The sequence below is a fragment of the Globicephala melas genome, chromosome 16 (genome assembly GCF_963455315.2).
Source record: "Globicephala melas chromosome 16, mGloMel1.2, whole genome shotgun sequence".
NCBI lineage: Eukaryota > Metazoa > Chordata > Mammalia > Artiodactyla > Delphinidae > Globicephala > Globicephala melas.
In genome coordinates, this window is record NC_083329.1 from 14,245,925 (window position 1) to 14,264,902 (window position 18,978).

The window sequence follows — 18,978 nt, forward strand, 5'->3', positions numbered from 1 at the left end:
GGGCTGCCGTAACAAAGTACCATAGACTGGGTGGCTAAAACAACAGAAATGTATTTCTCACAGTTTTGGAGGCTGGAAATCCAAGGTCAAGGTGTCAACAGGTCTGGTTTCTCCTGAGGCCTCTCTGCTTGGCTTGCAGATGGCTGCCTTCTTGCTGTGTCCTCACATGGCCTTTCTTCTGTGTGTGTGCACCCTGGTGTCTGTGTGTCCAAATTTCCTCTCTGTATAAGGATACCAGTCAGATTGGATGAGGGCCCGCCCTAATGACCTCATTATAACTTAATCACCTCTTTAAAGACCCTGTCTCCATCCATAGTCGGTCACACCCTGCGGTACTAAACGTTAGGACTTCAACATATGAATTTTTGAGGGACACCATACAGCCCGTAACATACATGTAAGTGGCAGGTACTCAGCAACTAAACATCTGACATTTAAAAAATCTCACCTATGGGGTGACTTTAAGGGGAGAAGACTGCTATTACCACAAGCATTTCCTCAATCCCCAGGGCCCTGCTAAGTGTCACCTGTACAGCCTTTGAATATGAGAGGCTCTGACTGTTGACTGGTTCTGTGGTCAAAGGAATGTGGGGAAAGGCACTTCCCTCAGGGGACTAGCTATCTCACCCAGCCTGCAAACATCAGGTGTTGTCTGCTTTGCTGAATCAGATGCTATCAGATTTCGGGCTTCTGCAAACTTAATTCAAGTAATGGTTTCTTTGTGAGTGGCATATTTGCATTGTAGCAAACTTTGGTTCAACATATTGTTAGAATACACAATACTGTAATTTAAGATATTTTACCAGCAGCAAAGGGTTTTATAATTCATTTAAAAAGTTGTAATGGGCTTGAGCATCTTCATTATAGTTTAATAATACAGCATTTTATACCCGGCTGTAAAATTTTAGCAATTGTACAATTCTATTATATAGTTTAATAATTGTTCAAATGAAGGAGAGTGTAAAGTTCCTAAAAACCAATTTAGTGACTTAGAAAAATAGCCTTTATGAAAATCTATTGTACACCTTTAATGAACCCAAATGTCACCTTTTCAACAAAGGCAGATCGCGGCATCTATTTTTCTCAACCACAAAGCCCTGCAAATTAAGCACGTAGAGTGCAGTATCTCTGAGTTATAATTTTTCTTTTTTCCTCTTTTATCCCTAATCTCCTAGAGCTGGAATAAGCCTATTGCCCCCACAGGGTGAACAGCAGCCGGGTCAGAAGAGCTTCAGTAGGAACAGGGAGTGAATTGGTTTTCTCTTAAGAAGGTTCTTTATTTTACAAATGGCCCCTTGATCTCACCACTTCAACCCCAACTCTTAACTCTAATCAGGTCTCTTATCCATGCCTCCAAATAACCCCTACTTCACCATTCTGTGAAGTAAGTGGCAAAATGGGGAGGCCTACATTATCATATAATTGTACACTATCATTACGCTTAATAAAAGTGTTGGCAGATAGCATCAGGGAGAAGGCACTGTGTCATCTTGTCACTGGAATTGTAATTCACGTTATTATATTTCTGGGATTTTCCGGGGTGTATTGTCAGACCACTAAAGTCGATAAATAGGAGGCCCTGAGCCAGGTACACAAACACAGTAACCATGGAACTTGTGGAGCATACCCTGGGGATGCGGTCCCAGGATCCTTGGGTGCAGTGAGACTCTTGAGCGAGCCGGCCCTGGCTCGGAGCCCTGTTTCTGTTACAGAGGAATGGCAACAGTCAGAGGAAGTCCCATGTGGCTGGGCTCCTTCCTCTTTAAGGTGCAGTCCAGGGACTCGGGGCCCACAGTCCATTTCTGCTTTGTGTTACATGCAGCTGTGTCTGTGATGCGGGTGGCGGGGAGGCTGGCTCTGAGCTGCCCGCCTGAGAAGGAAGCACGGGAGAGGTCACCGGCAGGGGCTGCAGCCCCTCTCCTGCATCACCCCGAGATGACACGAGTTTCCCTCCTTTTCTGTCTCCCACTCAGTGTTCTAGTTGCCTCACCCGTCTTAGTCAGCTCCAGAGAATTTCTAGCTGAAGTTTGGTGTTGCTTGAGAACAACATAAGGCTGTGCATCCCAACAGCATTTGGGTATCTTTTGCCAGGTCACGGTCATCTCAGCCATGAGGCCACAGCTGGAGGGTATTCTTGCTGCCCAGGGACAGGCATTTGCTCCAGGCTTCAGCTGTTTCCGGCCCCAGCACACGGCACCCCCTACGTTATATCAGGGTGAGGGTAGCACTTAGTGATTCTGAGTTCCTTTGGAGACTCAAGGCAGCGCCATCATTTGTTTTACTCCAAAACCAAGCTCACTTTCAGGTAATGTAACTCAAGCCTTGCTGTTCCGATTCTTGACAAGGGATCGTGCAGACAGTAGGCAAACAGTGGCATGGTAATTGCTCAAAGTTGCTTTTTTAGGAAAAAGGCTGTTGTGCTTAAGAGTGGAAAATACTGAAGGACCAGGCTTCTCTCTACAATAAAATCAAGCCTTCCTGTGGTCTACAATGGAGAGTAGTCGCATCTCCTTAATCCTTGGGTTTGTTGTCTGTAATGTGGGAATAATGAGCACAGCCACCTGGGAGGGTTGTGATAATTAAACAAATTAAAATTCTTCAGCATAGTAACTGAGCCTCCAGCACAGTAACTTTTTATCATTATTTTATCCTCCTGGTTCGTCTCTGCTGACCGTGAGACAGAAGGAGCCTGAGCACTGAGGGACAATTTGGTGACTTTTATCCCAAAATTCATCTGGAAAATGAACTTGGGTGCTGTATAGGGTGTGGACCCTGTGGTTGAAACAATTTTTATTGTCACCCTTTTTTGATGTCTTCTCCTAAACTTTTTTTTTTTTCTTCTACTTTTCTCAAAAAGTGAGAATAACCACTTAAGGATAGGGACGGGAAGACCAGGCCCCCTCAGTGCATTTCGGGAAAAGCCATTAGGCCACCCGCCCCTGCGGTCCAGAGGGTAGTGAGGCTGGCCCATCAGAAGGATAGTAATTCAGCAGTCGGACAATTGTGTAACCCAATTGCTGCATAATAAACATGCTTAATAAAAAGGAATAGGACGTCTGCACCATCTTGGCTATAAACATGCTCTCGTTCTGGGCAACCTACGAGAATACCTCTGAGCACACTTAGATCACATACTATAAATAAATCCAATTTCTTGTATCCCCTACTGACCTTTTATCCTTAGGACTTCTAACCAACCGTGCTTCCCTGCATAATAGACTCTGCCGTGCGCTTGAGCCGTGGAGCACAATTGTGGGAGGAAAATGGCTCTGGTTCTCTTGGGGGTGAGGTTCAGTGAAGGGCTCCCCTCCCGTGTGCTCCTCAGATTCAAGGCCCAAGAGGAGTCACGTCGTGGACAAGGCTGGAGAGGAAATGCAGGATGGGGGGCACTGAGAAGACGTTGTGGGAATTTCCCCCAGGGTGGCTGTCCCCTGCCACCCTGAGGGCTGCAGGGACCTCAGATATGACATGCGGGGTGCTCCTCTGTGGAGGCTGTCGGGGGAGTGAAAATCACCAGCGCTGGCCTGACCTCTGACTCCTTGGGTTGATTCTAGGCTGCCGTGCTGGCTCTGTGCATGCTGGCTGTGTGACCCCGGGCTTAGCACCCTTATTATGCTAAGGGTTGATCTAAGGATTACGAGAGATAATGGTACCGTGTCTGGCAGAGCCAGTATGCGTGGGCTTTAGAGTCGAAGAGGCTGAAGTCAAAGAGATTCAAATCTCAGCGCAGCCACTCGGGGCTGTGGAAGCTTGGGCAGGTCCCGACCTCTCTGAAACCTCTGCTTCCTGATCTGTACAAAAGGGGAGTAGCCCCCCTCCGAAAGTCATATGAGTCCTTGGGGAGTATGCAGTAAAATGCGGATGGGATCATTACCAATGGAGGCTTTTCTTAAGAGTAATCGTCACAGTCATTATCACTATTAGTCTATTTGGTTTTCCTCTATTTTCTTCAATATTTTTCTCTGTCTACTAAAAGTACATTTTTTTGAAGTTTTTAAGTTTTTTGCTTTCCCCTTGTTTCTTGCAGCACCACCAGTGTTTCGTCTTCCCACCCAGAGAGTGAACAAAAGCCCTGGGTCCGTGCTGTCTCCAGACCTGGCATTTTCTATCAAACCTTAGTTACCACCATAAGTCACAGAGCCATTACAGGGCTGCTCTCAGCTGCACATAAATGCACAAGAGAATGAGAGGCTTAATAAATATTATCTGATGGTGATGAGGGCACGTGTCTGATGAGATCGGCTTCGTGCACTTCTCGTCAGGGACCACGATGAATCTTTTCTGCTGCTCTCAGCACACTTGCGTTTCCAAATGCACGTTTTGAGAAAACAAATGTTTCCTTTTAGGGCCATCCCCCTAGTTACCATTACACCATGATCACTGAATGCTTGCTCTACAAAACCCCTCCCCCACCCCAAACTAAAACATCTTTCACACAGTGTTTGGCATAATCTTATTGTTAATTGGGCATAATTTTCTAAAATGCAGCTCGTAATTGCTTCTTGTCTGAATAGTTTACTAATCAAGCAAGTTAACCATGAACAAAAACACACAGTTCTCTAATGTAGTTGGCAACCTGTGTTCGCCCCAACTTGGGGAAAAGCAAAATAGATGTAAGATGATCCTGTGGAGTAAAGGGAGGGAAGAAAGGCCAGCCCAAGCGCCCTGGTAAGCTCCCTGCTGTAGACAGTGTCTGCGCACAGCGCTGCTTGCCATCCTGCCATTAGTGTTAAATTACAAGCGCAGGGCTGCAGACATCCTTTTATGGTGTGCGGGAGACTGACAGGCAAGCCCGAGGGACTGCTTAGCTAATGGAGGACCGTTGATATATCTTACAGGACTGTATCTCTTTCATTGCATTCATTTTTAAATCCGAGGAAAGAAGATCATGAGCCAGTTCTATTCAGTATCACATTATCACAAGCCAAATTAGCTTAATCTTTTGTATTTTTCACACCCCTGCTTGAATCCAAGAACATCCAGTATAGGGACCGCAGAGAGGCTAAGAGATCATCAACAGCAACTTGGATTTTAAAAGGATTTCCACCCCGAGTATCACGTTTGATTCACACAACAACTCGTGAGGTAGGCCGTAGTAGGGCGGGGGTTATTGTCATTAGTGGTGATGGTTGAAAAGCTAGGACCAGGACCTTCCTAACCTGTGGTCTTTTTAGCATACCTTATCAGTCAATCTGGTACCAAGAGCAAGTTCTAAATCACAGTAGAAGCTCTCTTAACTGACCCTCATTTCACCAACTCACCACAGAAGCCAACCTCTCTGCCATTCTCCTGTAAACATCCAATGCCCAAGGCAGGCTGAATGCCCCAAGCTAGTGGGCATTCTCTCCTTCTGCTTACCTGGGCCCCTTGCTCTCTCCAGTGGAGGCGCAGGTTTAAAAGATTCAGGAGCGTTTGTTCTGAAACCTTTGGGTGCTGCTGTATTTGGTATTTTGCTTACATAATTTAATTAAATATTACATGAATGATTGACATAGGAGCACAAAAGAAAGAAAGTTGTTTCAATGAAAACTAGGTTGAATACATTAGAAAAGTTCAAATTCCTTTAAAAAAAATTCCTTTGATTAGGTGTGGCCCAGACAATTCTAAAAGACTGAGAAAAATTGTAAAAATGTAGAAAGATTCTGCACTGAGATCCCTCGGTGGGTGTCAAACAAATGCCATTCCTGTTTTAATGAAACGAAAACTGGAAATTGTAGATTGTAAATGATGGGCGTAGCTTGTGCAGAACGTAAGCCAGGGAATTCCAGTCAGCAAACTCTTTCTTTAAAAAACCTTTTTAAGAAAGTGGCCTTGATCATGTATCCAAAAATCAGTGAATGACATTCAAATTCTAAATTAAAATGTTTGATACAATACATACAATGGAATATCATTCACCTTGAAAAGGAGAAAATCCTGTAATATGCAACAACATGAATGAATCTGGAGGACATTATGTTTAGTGAAGTAATCCAGTCACAAGGACAAACACTGCATGATTCCATTCATATGAGGTATTTAAAATAGTCAAACTCGTGGAAGCAAAGAACAGAATTTTGGTTTCCAGGGGCTGGGGGAGGAGGACACGAGGAGTTGCTGTTCAACAGGTATGTAGGTTCAGTTATGCAAGATGAGTAAGTGCTGGGTCTGCTGTACAACATTGTGCCTGTAGATAATAGTGCTGTGTCGTACACTTCAAAATTTAAGAGGGTAGACCTCATGTTAAGTATTCTTACCACAATAATTAAAAAAAGAAGCTTCTTGGGGCTTCCCTGGTGGTGCAGTGGTTGAGAGTCCGCCTGCCGATGCAGGGGACGCCGGTTCGTGCCCCGGTCCGGGAGGATCCCACATGCCGCGGAGCGGCTGGGCCCGTGAGCCATGGCCACTGAGCCTGCGCGTCCGGAGCCTGTGCTCCGCAACGGGAGAGGCCACAACAGTGAGAGGCCCGCGTACCGCAAAAAAAAAAAAAAAAAAAGCTTCTAAATTAAAAAATTAGATACAAATGTGTAATTTTTAAGTGATTTAATGATTTTGCTCCTTAACGTCATTTCTCAATTGACCAATGACCTAAGGGCCCAGCCCCCAGCCCCCAGTGCCGTCAGGTAAAAGAGTTTCTACTCTAGGCTTGGCCCTAAGACAGGAAACCATATCACCTTTAAGGCTACGACCACCACACACACACACACACACACACACACACACACACACACACACACACACACACACACACACACACACACACACACACACACACAATCTGGCCTCACTTCATGGGGGCCTTGTCTAAACAGCACATCTGGGATCTGAGCCTGTGCTTCCTTGGGCTAAGGAAGCGTGACTTCAGGCCTCCAGTCCTCTCCCCACCCCTTTTTATGACCAGGCTCAACCTGCCCAGAGCTTGCCAGACTAAGTAAACTTGGTACCCAGTGGGCCTTCCTAAACCTGTACAGGGTGAAACATCTTTGCAAGGTCTTCTTAGAGCTTAACGTAATGAAAGCCTTTGGGCTGAGGTTCAGGTAATATGTAGACACAGTGTCTTGGTGGGAGAAGGTAGATGAGACATGGTAGGAAAGCTGCCCAAGAATTATCACCACCCACATCTCACTCTGTCCCTCCTCATAGCCCCTCAGCCCCTCCCCAGCCTGTGCCAGAGCCCATGGGGCTGGCAGAAATCGGCTCAGAGGAAACAGAGCTGAACACAGGCTCTGAGAGACAAACGCCCACGCCCAGCGGCTCAGAGTAGACCTTATTTATGTGTCCACTTGTTTTAAGCACTGACTTGACTACACATTATTCAGACCAGTGGTTGCTACCAAGTTCATAGGAAAAGCAGAACTCACCGGGAAGGTGAGTTTCAAAATAGACAGTGACAAGGATTTTAGAAAGACTGGCCAATTGCTTGTGACCAGACCAGAAATAAAACCTCCCCTGGCTCTCCCAAATCCAACAGGCGAAATCCAAAAAGCTGAAAAGAGTATAAGACTACAGCGCACTGAGCACATGACCGTTCCTTAGCTTGGATTTTCTAAGCAGGCAACTTCTTTTTTCTGTCTTTTTTGTGTGCGTAGAAATTAATTTGGGCAAATATGTGTCTAGGGCACAACAGGATTGTTATGTAGTAAGTTCTACTCATAAAAGTCTATAATCTGGTGAATCCATTTGATTAAAATGCAAAGTGAAAAATGAGAACGTAATAAGTTACCCTTCAAATTAGGTAGACAGCCTTCTTATGTTTTGCCTTACAAGAAAATGTAAGATGCGTAGATTTAAACGGAGAAATGGCTTTGAGTTCTGGACTATTTTGGAAAGAACTCATGCAATGGTTTTCCCTAGCAAAGGTCCAATTTATGCTGCAGAAGAGGCTGGTATGCTGATAAGCTGATATTGACAAGGGTGATAGATGCAGCTCGGTACTTAGTACTGGAGAGCAACGTTGATGGCGTTTTACAGTCTGTGTATTTCTGTTTATTGCTTGTATTCTGTCATTAAGCAAACAGGTTCTTAATATAGCAAATCTCTCTAATCAGTAAAGCAAGGGAGAAGAGAAGCAGAAGCATCATTAATTATGACCATTTGGCTGCGGCCTGGACAATCTGTTGCTATTGGATTGAGCAACTTCCTCTGGTTTTATTTTCTGGAGGTAGAGCAGAAACTGGCTTTTCTTATACATGGAGGAGAGTAGAGAAATGTTCCATGCCCTGCTGGCTGACAGCTGCCTAAAAACCCAAGATTAAACATTGGCTTCTCTACAGAAATGGAGTCCTGGGGCAGCAAAGGCCAGACTGCAAGTGGGTATGCTATTAAGTCTCCAATTCCATAAGCAGAGCAAGTGTGCAGCTCCAAAGCCTGATCTGACCCGAGGCTCGGGGAGAACCCACCGCGGGCAGAACGTGTTGTGTACACGGTGCCCGATGAGCTGGCTTGACTGAGAGCTATGAACTGTCTGTGTGCCTGGGCATTCTGTACCGGAGAGCAGTGGGCACCAGGCAGGCTTTCCAAATGCTAATCACAGGGGTAAAAAGCAAGGGAGTAACAGAGGTTAACGGCATCCAATGCATTTATTAACCCTTTAGTGCCAGGGCCTGGGGAGGTCTGGCCACAATTACAGTGCCATGGAAATTCTATTATGCGACATTCCTGGACGTGGGATTACTGCCAGCGACAGTTTTATGAGACTGCTGCAGGGACAAGGCTTATGGAGAGCCTAAAGAACAAGTTCCCTGGTTTTCCAGAACGACAGCAAAGCTACTGGTTTGTGGATGGTGTCTCCAGCATCCTCTTCACCTTCTCCAGGTGAAAACCCTGTGGTACTGTGTTTTGGTGGTGTTGTTTCCCCCAACTCCGAGTCAGGCAGCTTCTCCCATAACCGCATAACTATGAGTGAGCTGTTACGAAACCCGCTTTCATAAAAGGGATTAAATAATTCGTTTTTCAACATGCTGTAACAATGGTTAAAATTGACTTTTAGAAAAATTGAAATCCATTCTCTTCTCTTCTTCTTTATCCCTGTCTCCTTTTTAAGAGATACGATATTTTAAAGCCACAAACTGTAAGGTTTGGTGCCTAGATAGGTCTGGGCTGGCCAGGCTCTGTGTTGGGCCCCTGCCTATCCTCTTAATGAGCAGGGCTGTCGAGCTTGCAGACAGGACTTGTTCCATTATTACACCCTGGTTTTACCCGTTTAGGGCTCGGCAATGGTGCTCTTCCAGTTTCTAACTTGCCTTATACCTTGCAAGATCTCAGAAGTTTTGGTTTCCTTTTTGTTTCTTTAATCTTCCTGGGACAGTCCCAATTTTCATCAACGGAGGCAATGTTTAAAATATGTAAATACTCTTTGCAGTAGTTGAAGGTGAGAGATGCCCTATAATTTTATCTTCTTGCGTTTATCAGGCCTGACTAGCAAGACAGCGATAGCTTGATGTTTTAAAAAAGGCTCAGGATAAAAGCCTTTAAAATGTGGAAACAGCAGGTTGTTCAGGCTTCTACAAGGGGCTTTAAGAGCCAGATTTTCCTAAGTGGACTTTGGATCTGCATAGGTAGATTTCTGACCCTCGGTGGTCACCCGAGGGGTTCAGACTGAATACAGGACTTATAAGCATGCCGCCAGCTAGACATACGTAGGTCTGAATCCCCAGGCTCTGCCCCTCCATCTGCAGCTTACGAACCCTTAAGAGTCACTGGACGCCCAGTTGATGCCACTCAGTCCAAGCAGCAGACCCACTGGCCCTCATTTTGTAATATATACCCCAGGTTTGGTGTAGGATTTTAAAAGATCTCATGTCTATGTGCAACCCGTCGATTCTTTTACCCAGGTGCTGCCTGCTATTCCAACAACCACTAACATCTGTTCTTTGCCTTCTAATCACACTCACAGGTGTTAGTGTGGTTCATGCAAAGTTCTGGCGGAACTAGAGGGCTGCTCTTCTTTGCCTCTGCAGTTCTGGGGGGTTTCCCGGCCCCCCAGACCTCTCGATGGGAAGCAGTGTTAATACGCTCTGTAGGCAGAAGCTTCTGAGGCCAGTGTGCGTGGACGGCTAAGCCTCTGGAGCGCTAGGTGCTTCTGCTGGGTTAGGAAATGGTTTGACAGGAGAGAAGGCATTTTCTCAGAGCCTTTGCAGAGGCCTGGTGGCGCACGGTTATTTTCACTCAGCGGTTCGTCCTGTTCTGCCCACCAGAATGGTTCTCAAGGCCAGATGAGCTTGGAGCTGCTGCCTCCACCTTAAGTAAAGCCAGTGGAGATACAGGGAGACAAAGCCAGAGGTTGATTATTTGCTTTAGATACAGGCCAACAAGATGCCTGCTTTGGGGGAAGAAGATCCCAGAGCCTTCACAGACTTGGAGCTGGTCTCAATGTATTTTCTTGTGTGATCAAACAGTCATCCCAGCCATTCTCAGATGGGAGGCAAGAGCATGTCTACCCGGTTGTATGACTCTAATCCTGTACAAAGTCGAGCTCTCAGTGACCACTGAGGACCAGAATCTACCTATGTTGAGGTAGAGTCCACTTAAGAAAATTGGTTAAGATAGAGACCTTTTCTAGTCCATTGGTGGAAGCCCCCTTTACAATCGTGTAATAGATGGGCATTTTACTAGTACATTAACAGGTCCCTGAAGTGACTGAGTGTAGCTAGTGAGTCTCTCAGATGCTATAGATGATGAGTGATACACTGCATGCTGGTGCTAATCAATAGAACAAAGGCGGAGGAGGCCTACCAGCCCTTGGGTCTCTTAGAGGGCACTGCAGTCTAGGACACTGAGGTGGAGCTTAGCTGTGACCACAGCACAGAACAGAAACAACTTGAAGAAATAATGTGGCCCAGACTAGAAGTCAGGCTGCCTTCTCTGCACGTTTTAGTGAACTTCTTAGTTATGCAAAAGCCCTTAATGAGGGTTGTCTTTTGTAGATTACCGCCTAGAAAAGACAGAATGTGATGTTTTAGGGCCATTTTGGTGTCTGGCACAATTCCAACCTTGAACAGAAATAAAACGTGCAAAGTTCTACATATTATTCTCTACAGGTTACAATGCAATGGACCAGATTTGCTATTAATATGGATTAAAAGTAGGCCTTTGAGTAAGGCTCAATTCCTCTTCTGATTTGCCCTCTGATCTTCTTATACATAACATTTAGTGACCTTTGAATAGCCCAGGAATGCTTCACAGTGTCTTTTTCTTGACGCCTGTTTAAAGGTTTCTATTTCATATTCACAGCGGGCATATGCAAATAGAGGTAAAGGTTATGACACCTCCCACGTAGCATTATGGTCAATAAATTACTCCTTGGGTGAACATGCTATCATTTCAGGCTAGCACGTCTTCAACAAGTTGCAAACGTTGTCCCGCAGTAGGCAGCCTGCCAGGGCATTCCCACAGAGCTGGTTGCCCAGATACTCCTAGATTCAGGTGTTTTGCTTAACCAGGGTCATCCTGTCGACAAATGAGTTCTTGGTCTTTCGACGCCAAAGGGCTCCTAGTTTCAGGGGGAGGGGGCTATGGGAGGGATTCTTTGTGTGGCTTTTGGGGGCAGGGGGAGCATGAAGACCCAAGCATGCCAGGGTTGCCTGGGAGAAACTGTAAAGCAGGAAAGAGCACAGTTCCATTCAGGAGTTTCAGAGACTTATCTAAATCTTGACTCTAAAGTAGTTTACTGTGTGCCCTTGGATAAGTCACTTAACTTCTCTGCACTCTAATTTGTTTTCCTTTACAAAACAAGAGAGCTGCACTGGGTTAGCGGTTTTTATTGTAATTGTTTGAGCAATGGAACCTTCCCTCCACCTCAGTTCTCAGGTAGAAACCCAGTGGAAACTTGCTTCATTTGTGAGGAAATAGGGGGCTTAAAGCCCTCACAGCTCAGGAACTTGTAACTGCCCTAAAGCAGTTTTCAATAAAATATGTATTTATTTGTATTGCATAGGTAACGTACATGTATTTTTTTAAAACATCTTTATTGGAGTATAATTGCTTTACAATGGTGTGTTAGTTTCTGCTTTATAACAAAGTGAAACAGTTATACATATACATATGTCCCCATATCTCTTCCCTCTTGCGTCTCCCTCCCTCCCACCCTCCCTATCCCACCCCTTTAGGTGAACAGTATGGAGGTTCCTTAAAAAATTAAAAATAGAACTACCATATGACCCAGCAATCCCACTACTGGGCATATATCCTGAGAAAACCATAATTCAAAAAGAGTCATGTACCAAAATGTTCATTGCAGCTCTATTTACAATAGCCAAGACATGGAAGCAACCTAAGTGTCCATCAACAGATGAATGGATAAAGAAGATGTGGCACATACATACAATGGAGTATTACTCAGCCATAAAAAGAAACGAAATTGAGTTATTTGTAGTGAGGTGGATGGACCTAGAGTCTGTCCTACAGAGTGAAGTAAGTCAGAAAGAGAAAAACAAATACTGTATGCTAACACATATATATTGAATCTAAAAAAAAAAAAAAGTCATGAAGAGCCTAGGGGCAAGACGGGAATAAAGACACAGACCTACTAGAGAACGGACGTGAGGATACGGGGAGGGTGAAGGGTAAGCTGTGACAAAATGAGAGAGTGGCATGGACATATATACACTACCAAACGTAAAATAGGTAGCTAGTGGGAAGCAGCCACATAGCACAGGGAGATCAGCTCGGTGCTTTGTGACCACCTAAAGCAGTTTTAAGATGGATGGATCTGGGGTCCGTAATGCCCTTCACGATTCCTGAAGGGGACCTGTCTGAAAGAGTCCCTGCCCTGTGCCTTAGCCCCCAAGCACTGAGTGGTTTTCCCACTAGAGGGCAGCCACATGAGCCCAGGACCACATCCGTTTTTGTCATATCACCGTATGCCCAGCGCTGGAAAATAGCTTGGTAAGTGTTTGTGGACTGGAACAACTAATAAACAAGTGAACAAACACACAAGCTTCAGGAAGACCTATCTTTATATTACTAATAAATGTGGATTTTTATTGCACCATTTTTACCTAGAAGGCAGTTCCTAAACATTAACTTTCAGAACTATAAATGAGTTCAAAATGTAAATGACTTCAAAATTTTTTCTTTTGTAACCTGTGCAGTGACTTTGAAATGAGGTGGGTACAAACTGAGATGTACTATGTCAAACACACCAAATTTGGAAGATTTAGTATGAAAATAAAAGAATGTAAAGTATCTCATTAATCATCTTTTATATTGATTACATGTTGAAATGGTAATATACTGAGTTAAAGAAAATGTGATTAAAATTTTCTTCACCTGTTATCACTTACGTGGTTAGGAGAAAAATTTAAGTTATATATGGGCTCACAGTGTGGCTCACATATTTCTGTAAATGGCACGGTCCTAGACAGTTAATCATCAGTAATTACTCTTCCATAGTATGTATGAGTGATTTTGTGTGTGTGCGTTTTTGTCTCTTTCCAGGCACAGAAGCTGAAATCCAATATGTCGGGAAGTCCACACCTCTGTCTTTCTGATGTAAGTTGTTTCTTTCTGAGTCTCCCTGCATTTATAGAAACAGAGCCTTTGGGACCCTGGAACAGGATATGATGTGAAGGGCTCAAAGACAACAAGGTTTCAGGTCCAGAAAAAATCTAAGTCACCCTCAATGTCCCTCTGCCGTTTGAGCCAGGTGCAGTCTTCAGATCCTAGTGCCCAAAGTGAGAACCAAGTGTGGACCCCAGGATCCTAATCTCAGAACTGGACCAGCACAAATACCATTGTCCCAGTACCATGATAATCTCTGTGGTCACAGTCATATGTATTCATCTGGCACAGAGAAGATACATAACGACTCTCGCTCCTTACCAGATGTCCTTTGACCTCCACAGCAGCCCAGAAGTAGCCAAGGCGGGCCGCATTACACTCCCCAATCTACAAGTGAGAGGGTGGTTGATTCTGTCACAATCATAGCTCATTGTGGCGGGATGTGGCATTATGGGATTGAGCAGGTGCTAGGGATGGGGATGAAGGAATCAATCCTGGGGAAGGACAGCTGTGCTGACTGGGAATTTGGGAGCCTGGGCTTTGGTTGGGACTCTCTGAAAAGCAGGGCGAGATCCTTCATCTATGAAGTCCATGGTTGAACCAGCCAATGGAGGGAAAGGCTACTGCCTTCTCTGCCAGTCTCCAATGTGATTTGTGACCCATCTCTGCATGAACTCATACTTGCTTGGGCAAGTTTCCCAAGATGATTCTTCCTGCCCTCCTTCATGATGGAGAGAGACAGCAGGCATCCCTCCTCGGTCACTGGTACCCAGAAGGAGAATGGTTCCATGTTGCACAGTTGCTGGGGGACCTTGGGAGTGGGGGTAAAATCTCGGGTCAGCTTGGTGAGCAGTGAGAGAGAAAGAGTGCGGTTAAAATATGCCTTGATAGAACGAACACGTGCAGTGGGTGATAATGAAAACATTCTTTCTTACAGCGTGATTACGAAAAGGATGGTCTTGCTGGGGCTTCCAGCCACATAACCACAAAATCAATGGCTGCCTCTCCAAGCTGCAGTCTGAGCCCACTGCTGGTCCTGGTGGTAACTGCCCTGTCCACCCTATTATCTTTATCTTTGGCTGACACATCGTAGCTGCATTTAAAAAACAATATGGACATGTAAAAAGACAAAAACCAAGTTATCTGTTTCCTGTCCTCTTGTATATCTGAAATTCCAGTTTTAGGAACTCAGTTGAGACACTGCTAAAACAGTTTCATCCAACTGGAACTTTTTTCTTTCTTTTTTCTTTTTTTTTTTCTAAGAAAGCTTCTTGTGATCCTTAGGGCTTATATGGGATCCCCGATACAGTGCTACATTCCAAACTCAGAAGGCTTTGGGGCATGCTGTATTGTAAGGGGACAGTTTGTTGATTTGGCTGTAAAGCAAACTGGGGCCATGTTTTTCAAGAGGACGATGAGGATGGTGATTTTAACAATTTAACTCTGGCCTTCACTAGCTAGAGAAGGAGTTAGTATTTCTAAAGAATCTTCCATATCTCATGTAATAGGTTTTATTTCTGATGACATGACTGCAGCGGTACACGGATGCCAGGTTTTTTTGGTCACAAAGTGAAGATCCTCATCAAGACAATCTTGATGGACTTTGTGCAAACAGGCTTGTACCAATGTTCACTTTTCTATATGTACTAGTATTTTCCGTGCTAAGTTTATGCGCTGTAAACAGTTCTGCACTCTCCTACAAAAACAAAAAATACCTGTCACATCCCAGTGTAGTGTCTGTCTTCTAGTCAGAATACAGAGTGAGAGTGGGCATGAGACTTCACAGAACCTTGACCACTGAGACATTTTCCTAAGCCTTACCTGAGTGAGAAGCCCTTAAACTAACAAGAGTCAAATACAGCTGAAGCATCATTCCAACACTCTTTACACGTATGAGGTCATATGTAGAAAAAAATTTTACTACTAAATGATTTCAACTACTGGCTTTCTGTATTTTGAAAGCAATGACATTGTCTTCATTTTTTTTACTGGTGGTTTAATACAAAATACACGGAGCTTGTTTTCCTCTCATAAGTAGCGTTAACTCCGATGTTCACAAAGACAGCTCTTCAAAAGCGGGCTCTGCATCACGTGATTGTGGACAGGCAGGAGGACACAGAGCAGCCAAGCGTTGTCTTTTATCATTTCCTGAAACGCAAGCGTGCATACCTGTGAGGAAACCAGCAGCCACTCGTAAATGTTCTACATTGTCCAGGGGCACCCTTGCCAGTTGACACAGACCAGTACCTTGGTGTTCATGTTACTTGACTGGGACGGGGGTTGGGACTTGATGCCCTTTCTTCGGAAGCAGATCCATGCCAGGGTACTCAGTTCTTTTCCTAAGGATTGTCTTGACTCCCATCTGTCACGGCTTGGCCGCTGCGTAGAGCAGTTGGGTCTGAAGGTCGTGGGGAGTCTGCTTGCACCGTGTTCTGTGTCCTCCATGACAGACTGTGACTGATTCTGCAAAAAAGAAAAAAGGTTTGTGGATCCAGAGGGTCACGAATAAGGTCTGTGGAGCTGAGTTGATTGGCACAGAGACACAGAACAGAACAGGACTCTGGATATAAGGCATTTGGCTTGTTGTTGCACGTCCTCTTCTATCGTTCTTTTCCTTAAACGAATAGACTCAAAAGTGCACTTTTGAAGTCTGGTTGAAATGGTGAGATTCGAAATCTACAAGGATCGAGTGCTAGTAGCCATGTTTCTTTGAAACTGAATAGAGGCGAGGAGATTCCACCCAATAGAGTATTGGAAGCGTTCGCTTTCTTCCCATATCAATAGAGGGGTGGAGGGGGGAGACCCACAGTGCACATTTCGTCCTGATTCCCTTTGCCCACGGATGTTTGCCTTGTAAGAATTAATCAGATTACTAGGGTGGGAAATCTATTAAACCCAAGATGAAGGCATAGCCTTTTAGCTCTATTGGTGTTTGAAGTACATTTATATCCAAATGTTAATAAACATAAATGTATATACTAAGTACCGAGTTTTTTCACTTCAAAATGTTTTCAAGGGGAACTCATCAAACAAATTCAATTAGTGAAAGGTTTCCTAAAGACTCTTCCTTTGAATAAACACATTAAACATGTCGAAATACTTGGAATTCCAGTCATCTGTGAAAGCATATCTCTTACAGAGCATATTTTGTTTTAATTAAGGTATCTCTATGTATCTACATTGGACTAATTGCATAGAGGTCTGATTCTATGTAATCTACTGTAGAAAGCTATTGATTACTTCTGTAATAAACAGCAGCTCTAATTAGCTTCAGATGACCAAAGAGGAAATAGGAGTTATCAGAGCTAACAAGAGTGGCTTTCAGTGAAGAACCATGGATGTGCAGCACATAAATTAAATTGTGAAAAGCCTCATCTTTTCACCAACACAGATCTCATTTTTCTTCAGAGATAGAAGCATAGGAGAGTGACCAAATCGTCAATTTGAAAATAAATTACTGCTTAAGTAAACAGAGGGAAGGATGTTCCATGACAACTTGTTAGAGAGATTCTTATAAAATCATGCCAAGCAAGTGTTTCTGCCATTCGGGGTGATCTCAGTTTAACACGGTGCCCCAGAAACACCATCATTTGCCCCAGTACTGGAGCAGGCAAAACCTTTTACCTATCCAGCTTCCTCTGGCAGTGCTAAAAGCAAAAAATGGTTCACTACTTCCGGTCCTGCAGGCCCTGCATGGAAAGTGTCACCAAAATACAAGGGCTGTCTGCTGAGGTTTGGGCCTGTTGGAGAAGGCCTCTCATTGTAGTTGATTTTGGCAAACAAAAACAGTAACTTACATCCATGGAGACCGTGGCTCCCAACTCAAGTCTGGCTATGCTCTACTCATTTCAGAGAAAAAAAAGGCAAGATTGCCAAACCGATTAGAAGCACATTTTCAGTCCCCTTGATGTTGAATGTATTTGAGCAAGAGGTGTTTGAGTATCTTTTTAAATAGAGTACACGAAGGAAGAAGGGCACAGTAAAGAGGGGGAATTCAGAATGCCACCTAAATATATTTTTCCATATCTGGTTTTTTTCAAGCCTCTAGTAAAAAAAAGTGTAAGTTGAGAATGACATAGATTATTTTTCATTAAGTATAGCAAACTGTATGCAAAGTGTGAAAGGAGTGTGGTTTTCCATTAAAAAAAATTTTTTTTAAACGATTCTTTATTCTGTAGTAAAAAATGTTTTAGAAGCTACTTCTTCAAGGAAAACAAATATAGGACAGGGCTCCTCCAGAGCCGCTGTGGCCTTTGATCTAGTCTATGTTAAGATTGTTTCTATCTTGCACATGCTCCGAGGATGGGTTGTCTCCAGCTGCATCCCCATTTCCCACCTGCCTCTTTGTACTCTGAATCAGACACTCCCAAACACTCCATCTGCTGAGCTAGGAAAGTGGGAGAGAGGAAGCATTTCTAAATCAGTGTTAAGTGCTTGGGAAAAGACATGTAAGAGCAGTGAGAGTTTATATAATTAGCAAATTCTGTTCTTAGAATCCAGCAAAAATGTATTTCTGTTGTTATTATTTACAAAACAGTGGCCTCGGAGGAGCTGTCTTTTGGAAAATAAGTTTTCATTCATGTCGTCAGGCATGCACGACTTATTTGAGTCAATAAACTGCGGGCCAGAAAATGACCTGCTTAAATGAATGCACATTTTCTCATTCTCTTTCAAGCTGTTCTTGAGCTCTTGGATTCATACCCCCGCGATCTTTCTTGCTTCTGCTCTTTGATAAAACAAATGAGACCATGTCAGACCCATCGTTTCAAGAAAGACCGAAAAGCAATGACAACACACAAGAGTCAGTTACCAATGGCCTGAACATGATGTTGGCCAAAGTGCCTGTCTGCACTGAGTTCGGGGAGTTTGAAGAGATGAAGCAAAATCAAGGTACCGCAAGAGACCACGTGCCCTTGGTGAATGGAGCATGCAGTCTGGTCCAAACAGAAAACCTGTCCCAACAAAACACCCAGAGTTCCTTGAATTAGACACCAGCGCCTTTGTAAGAAGTATGCCAGAGCTAATATCTGGAGGGCAGAGGAAGGAGTTCTTTTCAGAAATTCTAAAACAGCAAAGCAGCTGGGAATTTGGTTAGATATCCTTACAAGCTACGTTTTTCGCTCATCCCTGAGATAAGCATCTCGTGTGTAGATCTGATACCTCTTGACTTTGACACAGCTTTTATTCTCAAGTGACCATTTATTTGAATTCTGTCGTCTAGAATTCTTCAAGACGACTGTACCTCTGAAATATATTCTCACTGCAGAGGCCTTAAATCTGTGGGTTTTGCCACCGCCTCCATCCTGAGATGTATTCAGTGGGACACTTTCATTTCCCAAGGGTCATTATCTTAAGACATTGGCGGATTCCCTTCTCTCGCATATCGATTATTGATAACCCCGGTCCCCACCCTTGTTTCTTGTTGCCCAAGTATTTAACGGAGTCCCTTCCCATCAATTCTTCGTCGTAATCATTCTAAATTTAGTCCTACCCAAATTC

The 18,978-nt window shown here is 44.1% G+C and overlaps 1 protein-coding gene across 5 annotated transcripts in view; it reads left to right on the forward strand.

Moving 5' to 3' along the window:
* The window catches only part of GFRA1 (GDNF family receptor alpha 1), a 207,309-nt gene extending 188,666 nt beyond the window's left edge, over window positions 1-18,643 (forward strand). For all 5 annotated transcript variants that reach the window (XM_060286210.1, XM_060286209.1, XM_060286208.1 and 2 more), the window contains 2 exons: window positions 13,417-13,470; window positions 14,417-18,643. In XM_060286210.1, the coding sequence (XP_060142193.1) occupies window positions 13,417-13,470; window positions 14,417-14,572 (210 nt within the window). In that variant the 3' untranslated portion in view covers window positions 14,573-18,643. The remainder of the gene's footprint in view (window positions 1-13,416; window positions 13,471-14,416) is intronic.
* The last annotated feature ends 335 nt before the right edge of the window (window positions 18,644-18,978 follow it).